Raw genomic sequence first — 14,701 nt, forward strand, 5'->3', positions numbered from 1 at the left:
AGCAGACAGTAGACATACATCTCCATAGATATATAAATGAGTTTTTAAGATATATTCTTAATTTTTTCTCAAAACAATTTTATTGGGAGCTAAGACAGCTATCATACCATTCCATAGCAAAGTCACACCAAGCAGTGTTGTACAGTTGCTAACACGATCCGTTTCAAAACCCTCTCTTCCTTCTTGAATTCCCGTGGCCCCTGTGCCCTCCAAGAACCCTCATTCTACTTGCATTCACTCTAAGTTAGTTCCTCGATCCTGGATTTCAAATACAGAAAAACAAGCCACCAAAATTCAAGGAGGCTACCCCCAATGACAAAATACATCAGAGATAAATCCCAATGTGGAAAAGCAAGCAAGCGAACAAACTGCATTCATGAGATCTACCCAGGAAGTAAACCTCCAGGGATTTCCCTCTGGCGTCCATAATGGAGGGCTGGGAATAAACTGGTTGCCAAACAGTATTGGGGAGAGGACTACAGGAAATCAAAATGATAAACCTGACTTGAACGATTAAAATCTTACAAATGGGTTTGAGCTCACATTCAGTCTTAAGCCCTAATATGAGAACAGTTATTTCTTGTAAAGTGGCCATGATGAATACTTGTGTTAGGGAGCAGAACAGGGTCCAGGGGGTGTTCCTCTTCATGCCAAGCACCCCTCTCACAGGAAGTTGGAACCTGACATATAAGGCTAAAGGGCATGCGCCAATTCGGGGGCGGTATCCCTAGGTGGGTGCTACACCTGGATTGGCCCAGTCTAGGCCAAGTGGGCTTAATTCAGCCTATGTGGTCAACCAGTATTGTCAAACACCCCCCCCCTCCCCCCAGCAGAAGGTCCCCAAAGGCCAAACCGGGAGACCACCCTCTGTTTTCCAGCTGCTCCTGTGTCTTCTGCTTGGCTGGGCTGCAGCCAGGCCACAGTCTCGCTCTCTGGCCTCAGGCCACCTCGTGGGTGTGCAGTGCCCCGAGGGGCCCTGTGTTCAGTTATTGTAATGCCTGAAACTTTCTCTCTCCTTATTGGAGACTCACTTGGATCACAAACCAGGCTTCGGTGCGAATTTCTTTCTTGTGCGAAGCCAAGGACTGAGGCATTTCCCACCTGAGGAATCTAACACTTGCCCTAGTGAAATGATCCCCGAAGCAATGGGTCCTACAAAGTGCAGTGAAGAAATCAGATGGTGCCCGGCTATTGAAAAGAATCATGGCCAGGGGTCTTCAAGACTTTTCTCAAAAACATGCAGCCCACTATGGAAGGTGGTGACTAGCAGGTTATTTGTGATCAGAGGATTTTTAACTCCAGGATGATGTGGAGACTGTATTAGAGTTTACATTTCTGAGCACTGTTTGCTGAAAGCACTAAATCCATGTGTGAGTCTCCACATACATTCCGCCTCCATCAGATTCTGACCAGTTTAGGAATGTGAATGAATGGCCTCTCTCAGGCCGGGTGAATTAGAAAGTGGATTGCTGCCACTCCTCTGGGAGGGGTGGCCTAGCCCTCAGGGACTTGCATGGGCAAGCTCTTAATGAGTCACGCCCCTCCTGCCTAGTTTGAATCCATCTTGTCAAGCCTTCTGTCTAGCATAATGTATGTGTCCCAATCATGACCCCATCCCTGCTTCTGTCATCCTACAAGAAGCCTCTCCCACCACTCATGCTTTTGTGAGTTTCCTTTGTCCCACCTATGTCCTACTTAAAGGAGCCCTGGTGGTGCAGTGGTTACACATTGGACTGCTAACTGCAAGGTCAGCAGTTCAAAACCACCAGCTGCTCCTTGGAAAAAAATGAGGCTTTCTGCGCCCACAAAGAGTTACAGTCTTAGAAACTCACAGGGGCAGGCCAACCCTGCCCTATAGGGTCACTTTGAGTTGGCATGGACTCAGTGACAGTGAGGGTTTTTTTTGTTTGGTCCTACCTAAAGGAACATGTCTCTAAAACCTTGAGTGTCGTCATGACCTTGTGCTGATGGTCTCCCTCCTCCGATGATGTGTCTTTGTCCTGTCTGCGTGCTGCTTAAGTATTCATAAATGGTCTTAAATTCTATTTGTGATTTGAGGTGTCTCTTTTCCCCTAAAACAAGCTGCTCTGAAAAGGCTCATATGAGAAGGTTTTAAATAGAGTGGGAGAAAAATGCAGAACAAAACTCGAAATCATAATAGAGACCAGGTTTATTGGACATGTTAGATTTCTGGATCGGGTTACCTCTGTTCTTGGCTGCACCCCGCTCAGAGTTCACGCAGCAGAAGCCCTTTTGTAATCCAAGTGCGTTTTTATGGGGGAAAGGGAAAGTTTCAGGTATTGGTCGCGGAAGGGCACACACTATTTCTAGAAAGCATGCCAGGCTGTGCTGAAACCGTGTAGGGTTTGCACCTGGGCACGAAACACCACGTGGAAAGAATCCCTGAATGGGGGGTGTGAAACCCACGTACGCAGAAAGGGGGAGTCCCCGGAGGCCAGAGGGGGCATGCAGGGCTGTGCTCCCTGCCTTGATACCATTCTGCCCCGCTGGTTGGGGGGGGGTGGGGTGTTTGAGGGAGTTGACTGCCTTCTTTGACTGAATGAAGCATACTTGTGTGATGTCAGGAGTCTAGATAGCTTTAGGGTTAGGTTTCACCTGTGCTGGGGAGCTTAGTTTGCACATGCCCAGTTCTGGCTTTTCCCATAGGTGTCCAATGGCTGCCTGATTTCTCTGCAACGCCTCTGTTGTGGCCCCACACAGGCACTGGGAAGACAACCCCTGTTCAGTCCCTGTTCTGGCTACCTAATCGTTGGGATAGAGACTGGTGGTATAAACACACAGGGCTGAATGGGCAGCTTGTCCAGAGTGAGCCAATTCACCAGACGGGTGGGAAGGAGAGTGAGAGTGTAGATTGAACACTAGGACCCTGGTGGCCTAGTGCCTTACGTGTTAGACTTCGAGCTGCAAGGCCAGCAGTTTGAAACCACTAGCTGCTCCACAGGAGAAACACGAGACTTTGTCTTCCCGCAGAGTTCCAGTCTTGGACACCCATGGGGCAGTTCGTTAGCCCCTGTCTGCGTTACACTCGCTATGAGTTGGAATCGATCCGATGGCATCGAGCTTGTTTTATTTTGACCTAGGAAGTTAGAGTAGACCTAGTCCATGCAAATCGATTTTCTCGACAGCAAGTCGAGGGGTGCTATACGGACAGGGCTCAGGGAAAGGGGTCTTCTGGGGGAGTCTGGCCTTACTCACTGGCAGATTGTCTTCTCTGCTTCGGAGAGGAGACTCTAAGTCCTAGCTGCAGGCATTTTTTCACATCCTCTTCTGATGGAGAGGAATCACTTTGGCTTCGAAAGAGAAACTGTGTTGGTTTGTTAGCTTTTCCTGCATTACAACAGAGTCCCATGATTGAAATGGGGAAACGCTGAGACTCTGGCCCAGCGGGGCATCCCTGGGACCCGAGACTCAGGCCCTTATCAACCATTGAAAAGCAAAACATGTTGGCATTTTCCCAAGGGCAAAGTTGGGCGGGTTAGGCAGGAAGGAGGTGCAGAAACAGGCAGGGGGGCAAGCGATTGCACATTGAGCGGATTGCAGTCAATGGGTTAGCACCAAAGGTGTACATCTAGTTGAGTTTGAAGCGGATGACCTTCTTTGGAAACATTCACCTAATTCACAATTAATTTTATTTTTAATGAGTGGGGGGGGGGCTTAAATGTTACTTCATCAATGTCTCTTCATGGTGTCCTGCTGAAACACACCACCTCTTTCCTCCTGTTTTCTTCGTTATTGCCTCCAAACCTCCAGGAGGGATCAGTGTGTAACTCTGAAAATTTTTACGTGGAACAATAAGTGCTTCCTTCCATAAAACATAATGAAGCTAGTGAAATGTATTCCCCATTCGTTGCCTTGGGCCCTCTCTGAGGCACTAATCACCAAGTAACTGCGCCCGGTTGTCCCTCCCCAGGTTACTGCGAACATCAAGTGACGAGAGAGTGACTGTGAACGTTGCCTGGGTTCTCTGGAGAAACAACAGTTCCTGCAGCTTTGCCATTTGGCTAAGAAAGACCGGAACAAAACAAAGCACCTGGTTTTGTCTCATATGGCTATTTCTTAAAGAGGCACGTAGGAAAACATCCACAGTAAATTGTGATTTATTGTGCATGTGCTAGGACAGGGCTAGTTATTTAGAAGGATTTGTGCCAACATTTTTAATAAAATGAATAAACATTTCTTCCACAATTATCTGTACTTTGAATTCACATCACCAGTGTGCCAGTTCTTCCTACAATAAGACAAGATGACCTTGAATTCTATGCCAGCGGCAATTAAGAAAAACTTTGAAGGAGAAAGTGGCATCGGTTTCTTTTCATGTTCTTGCTGCTTAAATGTTTTTAGATATAACTATTTACCTCTCTTTTGGAAATTCAAAACTACATTCTAAGAAGCTTTGACTTCAAGACTCATTTCATTTTGTTTTTTTCTTTCTTTGATGTGCGAACATTTAATTTCTCATAAAATTTGTTTATGATGCCCTGGTGACCCTAGGCAAAAAAAAGAGAAAAAGCTTGATTGTGATGTTGTTGGTGCTATTGTTGTCTTAAAGGACTATTGCGGGCTTTGCAGCCAGTGTTGGTCTCCCGTGTGGATCCAGATTCCCGAAAAAACACAATAAATGAAATAATAAAGCGAACAGCATCAGGCGGGGAATGGCCCCAGGTAAAACACAGTAAATGCTCATTCAAATCTTCTGAGTCAATTCTTGTGAAGTTGTAACCAGTGCTCATTCGGATCCAGAGATAGCAGTGTATTGGACACCTAGGCTGGGTCTCTTTGGTGTAATCGATGCAGAATAGTTGCAATAGGACTAAGAAATCTTCTTCCCCATGTGGTGCCCCATGGAGATAAATATCTCATTCTTTTCCACCCGCCTAACTCTGAACTACTTTTAATTTGTATCATGTAAAAGAATTCTCTACTTCCAAGTACAGGTGGCTTTACTGAAAGGGTGAGTAGGATCTTTGATCCTAATCTGAAGTATGGTTAGTGTTTTTCAATTCAGGACATACCCAAATCACCTGTAGAACAAACTGCAGCTCTCCACCCTCGGACCCCCGCGAATTCTGAGGCCGTGGAAGGGACAGCACTTAATGCATCAAGAAAGCCTTGGGGGTGATTCTAGCAGCTTTCTTTCACTGTCACGGTGTTCTCTAGCAGAACGAGTGGGCTTGCAAGAGTCTGTCCACCCAGGGTGACGTGGACACGGTGAACTAAGAGGAATTAGCATAACCTGAAGGTTTCAGAAACGAAGGCATGTGAGGAATGCTTGTACACAGCTGGCATGACTTATGTTTTGCTTTGTATCTCAGGAGTCTATCTAGGCCCGGCAGACGGGAAGCCGCAGGTGCCAGCTCATTTTACCCATCTTGAGAAAGAAAACTCATTTCAGAAGTAGAATGAGCTGCTTTCGGTGCCTTTCCTGGAATTTCCAGGCATTGGCTAATCAACCACTTGGGGGGGATATTGTAGAAAGAATTCAAGTATTCCAGATGTGATGTGACTTTTAATGCCCCTTCTAGCTGTAAGATTTTATGATTCACTTCTCATACGTTCACCCTAAATAGCATAGCTATAGAATTTCCACTGAACAAATAATATTCGATATTATCTCCAATTGTCATGTGAACTCGTAATTGTTTACACTGGAGGTTGGAATCATACTTCTTAATCATTCTTATCTTACAATCCACCTGTTATTATAGCAAGTTAGTCTATTAATGCTTTCCCTCTCTAATTAGCATAAAGTACACATGACTCAGCGCTGCGAGCGCAGGGATTTTCTCTGACATTTATATATACACTTATTAATTCACTCACCTCTAATTTCTTCAGACCTCATCACGTCCAGTTACGATTTCACGCAGGTGACGGGAGAGCAGCTGTACTAGACATCTTACACGTGGGGAACATAGGAAGTACTTTAGAAGCTCAACACACTTCCTAAGGAACGAGGTTAAGTTGTATTCCATCTGTCCACTACTTCATGTTAGCAGAAAGCAAATTGTGAGCATTTCCTCTGCTGTCCTCAAGACCTCTCTAAACGATATCTTAGGGGAGGAAGCATCATGAGATGGGGAGCAGGCAAGCCCAGAGGACATGACTGCAGTTAGGATGCACAGCAGCTGAAGCAAGGATTCAATGTGGCTATGGACACTCTGACCAGGGTGTAAGGGTTCCATCTTCTTTACAATTTTCATAGACCTTTATGATATCAATAAGAAGCAAGTCTGTTCTTTAGGCAGAGCTAGATCTGTTTTCTAGTTGTTTTATCAATCAGACTACGTTGCTTCTAAAGTAGAGCTGACTGTAGCGGTTCTGCCAAGTGTGACACTTTTGTGACGTGTTTACTTGTTTTAAAAGAATTAGCGTCTCTATGTAAAGTCATAAGAAACTGAGTGAAGAAGTGATCTCCTAATTAGACTGAAATATTAAATCTGTTCCTTTCTTCCCAAGATACTAGTTTTCCCAGAAGGCACTTGTACAAATCGTTCCTGTTTGATTACTTTTAAACCAGGTGAGAGAAATTAAATGATCTATTATGGGAGATTTCTCATATCTTTCCCAGTAATACACAAAAATAACTTCAAGTGGCCCTGAGCGTCTCTCTCTCTCTTTCTTTTTCCTGCTAAAAAGTTTTTAACACTGTGAAACCACTTATTGCTTTACTTTCTTGTTTGAGATCATAATCCTCTCTGGAGGGCCCTTTCCCCTGGGGTCCCATATCACCAAGTAGAGGACCTGCTTCGTTACCTTTATTAGGTCTGGGGATGCTTTCTGATGGTCACCTCTCATAGCATTAAGACGTCTGGGATGCAGCTTCCATAGCCACTTGCACTTTAAGATGATTTGGTGCTGGCCCCTAGACTGCTCAGACCCAGAGGTGACTCACAGCAGGTGTGGTGATGCATCTTGACTTTATGCATTTGGATTCCTCTCGCTTCTTTTTGCCTTGCTTTTGTTACTCCTCCCTCCATCTGCTAACCACTTGCCCAGCAGTTCGAAACCACCAGCCGCTCGGCAAAAGAAAGCTGAGGCTTTCTACTCCCGTAAAGATGTATAGTTTTGGAGACCCACAAGGGTAGTTCTAGCCTGACCTAGAGGGTCACTGTTAGTTGCAATCAACTTGATAGCAGGGAATTTGGAGTTTTTTGTGTGTCAAATATAGGTATTTGAAAGTAAAAAAAAAAAATAGAGTGGGGATATAAACACTTATTTCAAGTGTCTGAGACACAGCATTTAAAAGTTTGCTTCAAGCATCCTGAATTTTTTAAAGCCCAGATTTTGGTAAATGGTAGAATTGGCCAACATGTAGAAAATGGTATCGTTTACTCTTAAATTAGCCCATAGCCTTTCTTGCATGTGAACGCGTGTTAGCATGAACAGCATGCTCTGACATGTCATTGTGCTTACAGGAGCCTTCATTCCTGGGGTCCCAGTGCAACCTATCCTCCTCAGATACCCAAACAAGCTGGTAAGTGTGGCGTTCGACTGTGGCAGCCTGCCAGGCTTCCCAAACAACATGATCCCTAGGACTCTGTCCTAGTTAAGTAAGGTGTGAGGAGACCATTGGGAAAACTCCTTCAGCTGGCCACTTTTTGCAAGAGAGGCTCCGTTTGGTAATGCCCTATTAAATGCTAGTAGGCCATATTGTTAAGATTCCATAACACAGTTCCGTAGGCCCCCTCTGTGGTCCCTATGTCGGTGTGGGGAAGTCCCAGGGTCAGGGTCTCATTAGGATGGACAGTAGAGAGCTGGCATAAATTTGTGATTCTCACTTAGTCCAGAAAGGTAATTTGGCATGCCATATAATGACTAGTTTAGTGCTTAACTAGCTGTGTGGCTCTTGGCAAGTAGCTTAACTAAATCAACAGGATTGGACAAGAAATGAGCACACTGTACGAAGTCCCGAGGTCGCTCACAGAACAGTTTCTGTCCCCTCCAGCTGAGTTCCTTGTTGCCCTCTGGATTGATCGTGCCACCATTTTCCTAAAGGAGGATTTTCTTTTCTTTTCCCTTTCTTTTTAAGGGAAAAGGTGCTCAACGGCTCTGAGAAGAACGTTATTCTCTCGAGCAGCAGTTCTTAACCTTCCTCATGCTGCGACCCTTTCATACAGTTCCTCGTGTGGTGGTGACCCCCCAACCATAGCATTATTGTGTCACTACTTCATCACTGTCATTTTGCTGCTGTGATGAATTGGGTGAACCTCAAAGGGGTCGTGACCTACCGGTTGAGAACCGCTGCACTAGCGAAGGGACAGAGAGTCATTTTCCATCAGGGTCCACACCCTCGGCAGTTAGAACTCTTCCGAGGTACTTCAGAAGGAAGACCGGTGGTCTTCTGAGAAACGAGCCCTTGGCAATGCCGTGAAGCCCAGCTCTGCTCCTGGACGCCCCTCGGCCGGGTGGTCAGGACCGATGCCATGGCCACTGGAAAAGTATCATCTGGGAGACGGAAACAAGAGACTTCCCTACAGTTTAACTTTTTACTCAGTGGCTAGTTTCTCAATCTTGGGCTTTCCTAATAATAAAAAAAGGGAATTAAAGAAAACTGCAGGGCATATTTTTGGTGCAAGGTTTCAAGATGATCTCAGAACAATAGTTGTCTGGAGTTTGCCCAACTTCAATGGCTCCGTAAAGTCTGGATTCCCAGAGAATTTGCAATTCTGAAGCCTTATGTAAACCAAGCATGGTACTCTTTCCAGAATTAGCTGGTGGCGCTCTCGGATGCTTGTTGGACTGTCAAGTTGGCAGTTCCGACCCACCAGCCGCTCAATGGAAGGATAGGGCTGTTTGCTCACTGAAAGACTTCTAGCCACAGGGACCCTGCACTGGCAAGGACTTGAGGGCAATGAGTTAGGTTAAGCTTTAGATGTGATGGATTAACAACAGCCACTAAAAAGATTCCGCAGAAAGGTAGAGGGTCATGAGTTTACATGCCCGGGGAAGGAGCAACTCTGAGGAAGATGAGAATGATTACATGAGCTGAGTATAATCCAGGTCACTCAATGGCACAGCTAGAGACTGATGAAGGAGTGTGCACATGGTCTAGGTGTATTTTCAACAGCAACAACAGGTGAAAATAAAAGAGAAAAAAATTAGATAATTAAAACGTACTTATGCTTCTGCCGATGGCATTGAATTCACCATGCATTAAAAATCCCTTGATGCGCTACGATTTTAGTCTGTACTCCCAAATAACCCTTTTTCCCCTTCAGAACTGACGTGTTTCTCATCAGTCAATCAATAATCCACATATATTCATGTTAGGAAAAAGCAATAGCCAAGTACGCACAGTAGTGAAAGAAAACAGTTAAAAATTCCAGAACAACTTATTTCCAGATCTTCCTATGTATCTTCATGCAGCCACGCATTCATAGATGAATTCACTGCCGCTTGATACTAAGACTGGCGAATCCTGTTCTTTAACAGTAATAATATGCACATTGCTCTTAATCCGGTGGGGGGGTGGATACAGGAATGTAAATATGAAAATAAGATCTTTCTTTCATGTAGTCCATTGTTTTCCAAACCAACACTTTATTTTGTTATTGTAGGACACGGTGACCTGGACGTGGCAAGGATATACCTTGTAAGTTGCTTATGGACATTTCTGTTTCGTGAAGACGACAGATCATTGGTTGTTTTAAAAACAGGCCTGTTCTGTGAAGGCAAAGATAGAACAGCATTAAACCTCATAGCCAACAAGTCTGGTCAGAGCCTCACTTTGATCTCCGGGATCTCAAGAGGGTCTCTGTTCTTGAGGAGCATGTGCTAATGGTGAATTCTTCAGGAACTTTCTAGTGGCTTCGTTTGCACCTCGTACTTAACTTTGATTCTGTAGTTTCACTTCCGGTGCCGGTTTATTACCTCATGCCTCCATCATCACTTTTCTGTGTTGGTTTGAGCAGTCCGAAGCAACTTAGTCACGTAGCCTGAAATAGTTCAAATGTGTCTGACTTGTGCTGAGAAAATAGCTCACCAAGCTTTCGGTTCCCTTCTTGGGTTATAAAAGCAGGGGATCAGCAGTTTCTATAAGCACTTAAGAGAGGATGGGAATACAGTTTCATTGTTAAGCAAGCTAGAGTGAAGAGCCTTCTAAACAGAACAGAATCAGTCGAGTCTTCTTTTCCCTTGGTACATTCTTTATTTAGTCCCCCTTCAATACGTCTGCACCCACTGGAGTTTTGGAGAGAGCCAGGTGAGACACCTGGATTTGAAGACTTCCCCTTTTGATGTGGGTTATGTAGAGAGGGCAGAAGCGTAGGGGATGTGTAGATGATTACCGCTTGAAAATAGTTCAAGGGACGTCATCGTTGCTTCCGTGGTGGTCTTTAGAGACCCCTGAGATAATCCAGCCAACTTCTGAGCAGCAGAGTTGTTTTGTAAGATTGCATCCTGATTTGTTTCCATTTTTGTGTGCTTACTCACAAAATCACTGAACGAATCCACTTAAACCACGGAGGTGGCTGACGTGGGCTGAACATTACCAGGCACGAGAACCTTTTGGACCTGCTGTGCGTCAGTCCTTGGTGGTTGAAATTAAAGCGGACATACCCCAAACAAAGAAAAGTTACCAAACGGATATCTAGACATTATATTATATTTGACACTAGCTGAAAGAGTGAATTTATTTTCTAGAGTGTCAAATCATGGCAGGAAGCATGAGTAGGAATTCCTTGTAAGATTTATCAAAAGGAAGGAACCCCGATGGTGTAGTGGGCCGTGCACAGAATTGCTGACCACAGGCCCGCGCTTCACAGCCAGCGGCTCCTCGGGAGGAAGACAAGGTTTTCTGTCCCATAGAGATGGCAAGTCTTGGAAGCCCAAAGGGGTTGTTCTACTCTGTCCTGTGGGGTCACTAGGATTCAGGATCGCAGTGAGTTTATTTCCCTTTTGTCTTGTGGTCTGCTCAGTGTTCTTGTTAGCACTGCATCTATTACTGTAAGTTAATTTTCTTCATTACCTTGGCTCCTAGTGCCTTGTAGACTCGGAAGTCTGTGGTACACATTTTAAACCAAAGGGTATGACCTAAGGATAGGGGACAGCTATGGAGAAGTTGTTTCCCGTCCTTTGGGTTTGTCTGTAGAGCGGAGGACAAGACAGGTTTAGTGAGGGGTTTGTCTGTAGAGCGGAGGACAAGACAGGTTTAGTGAGACTTTATAAGTGGGTTCATTTTCTTCAAAGCATTCTGAATTTACAGAACGGAGCATGCTTCTAATAAATAATTGAATGCTAATCCTCAATTAGAGTAATTAAAAAGCAATTTACTTTCTGGTGGCTCAAATGGAGTAGCTTTGTTTTCTTGATGCCCGTAACTGAAGATGGTTTCCTCTTTCAGATGGAAAGCTTGAGAACTGGCTTTTCCATTTCTATACTTCATACTTCGTTATGGAAACCTCCAGTTTCTTAAATTCTGTTCCCAAAGTTCTGATTTCCTAAATTCTCATGTTTCCTAAATCCCTTCTTTTCGGTAAATTCCTTGTTTAAAATTCTAATCTTAACTAAATCACTGTGATTGATATTTACAGATAAAATATATGTTAATTTCTTATTGGGGGCGGGGGGAAGATTGGTTAATTGTTTTTTCAGCCATGTGCTTACACTTTGCCTGCTTTCTGAGTCATCAGACTAAATCAGGCCAAACCAAAATGTCATGAAAATCTTGTCCAGGACCGCTAAGGCTGGACTGGGAAGCTCCAAGTGGGAACAACAATTTCACAAAGGATCTTTGGAAGTGTTGGCTAACCGCTTTAAAGAAAGCCTTTGTCTAGGTTTGCAATGAAATCTGAAACTCTTCAGAAAATTTCCACATCACTAAAGTAGGGAGACAACTAATGATAAAAGTTTTTTTGGGGGGAGGCTTTGTAATATCAGAAAAGAATTTAGCAATGTAATATTCCACTCTGCAGTTTGCTCATACACAACTTTTATATCCATACTTTAAACGCCAGCCTTGGAGAGTTTCTCTAGGGAATTAGGCCTCTGAGTCCCCGTCGTCAGGGAGACCTCAAATTTGGGGTTTCGTCTGCGGAGAGGCAGCTCTGACTCACAAAAACATCGCTGGTGTTGCCTTTGATGTTGTAACTTTCAATATCAAGAAGGGCCAGAGATGCCCAAGAAGTTAAAGTTTCAATGTGACATGTAGAAAGCGAGGACTGGGTGCAGAGTGACCGGGGGTGGGGTGAGGACGTGTTGGACAGGCGCGCTGGATCGTTGTAGGTGACCCCCGGGCTCAGAAAGAGACACCGCTCCTTTTTGTTTCTCTTCAGCCTGCAGCTCTGCGTGCTCACCTTCTGCCAGCCCTTCACGAAGGTGGAAGTGGAGGTAAGTGAGGTTGCCTTGGAAGTCGAGACCTGGCCTTTCTTCTTTGAATTCCCAGGCCCGTGAGGCCAGCTGGAGAAAGGTCAGGATGTAGAAAGCCCTGGACGGTCACACATTGTGTGCCTAAACCCAGGCTGTCTGGATCTAGCCCTTGGAACTGAGTTACCAAACACCTCCTAACCTCTAAACACCGTTTTCACATCCCAGAAGGCACCTCTGCCTATTGCTCTAGTCATTTCTAGCCCCCTTCCTTTCAAGCAGTTCTAAGTCTGTGACAGCCATCACCCCACCATTGTGGCACGCCCTTGGCCGCATTTTCACGTCCCCACAGAGGAGCCCCGGGAGAGGAGGGAGCCGTGTAGATCCTGTGAACGCTCAGAGATGCGCCTTGGGGTGCAGAGCAGAGACGGAGAGCTCTGAAGCCTTGTGCATGGACTGAATTCTGCAGGTGGAACACGTGGGAACACTTCACCTGGACAGCACACGGCAGCCTCTAGGGCGGCGTGCGGGCATAGGTGGGGCCATTAGAAAATTCTGGCGAGATCTGAAGACTCGAGGTAGTTTTTGGACGGTTCAGCACCCACTCTTGGTTTGCGAGTGGGATGCAGACTACGTCTCTGATTCTAGTGTACTTGTTGACAGGGATGCCCTCAGGCAGCTGGGGACAGAGAAGGTCCAGATCATAGGTCCCCAGGTTCATGCCTGGGCTTCAAGCTGCATCCATGGCTGGTAGAATGAAACGCTAGCTTTTTAGCACGTGTACATAGATCCCTGGATGCAAGCTGTGCAGTAGTGACAGGCCTGTGGGATTTTGTCTACAGGAATATCATTTCACTCAGCTCTGGTGGCACAGTGGGTATGCATTGAGTTGCTAACTGGAAGGCCAGCGGTTCAAAACCACTAGCCACTCTGTGGAGGAAAACAGAAGGCTTTCTAATCCTCTAAAGAACTACAGTCTCAGAAACCCGCAGGGACAGTTCTACCCTGCCCTCGAGGGTCACTGGGAGTCGGAATCGACTCTGTGGCAGTGAATTTGTTTGTTTTTATTTGGCTTTGAATGCTTGCTCCTTCAGCTAACCTCCACGTTGTCAGCAATCCTGACTGCCATGGAAGGAAGTAGCAAAGTTGCATTTCAAAAGGAGTCTAACTTTCCTAGAAGATTTCTGGAGAGTTGCATGTATTCCACTTGCTCTAAAAATACTTGCTTTTTCTCAGGTGCTCCTTTCTAAGCCCATTCAGCATCTTTCAGGGTGGTCAGGAACACGGGTTCTTGGTATGTGTTTCGGTGTCTCTAGAAGAAAATGCGTTTGTGGCCTAATCCGTGTAGGATGTGCTGGGGTCAACAAAGTGCGGCAGGCCTCTTTTCCAGAGCCTTTGAGGAGGGGGAGCTTTGGAAATGTTTGCTCACAGGCCACCTTTGCCCAGGCTCTCTACGTGACCAGGCTTCCATAGAACACACTTCGGGAAGCTCTGGGGTGCACTATTTCTAAGTCCTCTGAGCCCGGCTCTCCCTAGTTTTGTACACGCATCCATAGTAGTCCAGCTTTGATCCCTTTGTCAGTTACCAGAACCGCCCATATAGGAAACAGCCATGCTGTAGTCTCGGCAAGTTTGAAGATGTGTGTGTGTGTGAACTTCCTTTTCAAAATCTCCTTTTCATCGAAAACAAGATGTAGTGACAAAAGTGGCCATGCACAACAAACCGTATCCCTCCCCAGCCCCACCCTCCGTGGTGAAACTACATTACAACAGAGGTATGCAAATTCCTCCTTTTGTACCCTGACTACTATTACCACATTTCCTTTCCCTGTAGTGACTTTAAAACAAAACAAAACTTTAAGTTACAATATTTGCATTCTCCAGCTGTCACCCTTTCGGGCAGTATTTTCTGGCCAAGGAAAGAATCTATCCTTTGTTCCAGAGCTTCCCAAACAAAAGGACTTTCAGTTGGATGTGCTTGAATCCAGGGCCGTGCCAGAGGATGGAGATTTGTAGACTCTGCATTGCTTCTTCTCCTGTTGGGGTAGATCGACTGTGGATTCAAGTTGCTACCTGTCACCCAGAGGACCCCTACTGAGATTGCTGAATACTTCCATTCACTGCTGTTTGAATTTAGCTGAAAAATGGCTCCCATAGTCCTCTGGGCATGAAGTGTACACACTACCTGGCTCATAGTTTGGCTGAGCTGGGCCATGTCACTGAGGCTCGGGCTTTTCTTTTTTTCTTTAAATCATTTTATTAGGGGCTCATACAACTCTTATCACAATCCATACATACATCAATTGTGTCAAGCACATTTGTACATATGTTGCCATCATCATTCTCAAAACATCTGCTTTCTACTTGAGCCCTTGGT

General features: G+C 45.4%; 1 protein-coding gene across 1 annotated transcript in view; it reads left to right on the plus strand.

Annotated features, from left to right (window-relative positions):
* The window catches only part of LPCAT2 (lysophosphatidylcholine acyltransferase 2), a 91,605-nt gene that overhangs the window by 26,731 nt on the left and 50,173 nt on the right, over positions 1 to 14,701 (plus strand). The window contains exons 4-8 of the mRNA XM_004704664.2: positions 4,571 to 4,683; positions 6,478 to 6,538; positions 7,437 to 7,495; positions 9,579 to 9,613; positions 12,294 to 12,348. Of these exons, the coding sequence (XP_004704721.1) occupies positions 4,571 to 4,683; positions 6,478 to 6,538; positions 7,437 to 7,495; positions 9,579 to 9,613; positions 12,294 to 12,348 (323 nt within the window). The remainder of the gene's footprint in view (positions 1 to 4,570; positions 4,684 to 6,477; positions 6,539 to 7,436; positions 7,496 to 9,578; positions 9,614 to 12,293; positions 12,349 to 14,701) is intronic.

Source organism: Echinops telfairi, unplaced genomic scaffold, assembly GCF_000313985.2.
Source record: "Echinops telfairi isolate 266 unplaced genomic scaffold, ASM31398v2 ScPeMD7_2291;HRSCAF=2852, whole genome shotgun sequence".
Taxonomy (NCBI): Eukaryota; Metazoa; Chordata; class Mammalia; order Afrosoricida; family Tenrecidae; genus Echinops; species Echinops telfairi.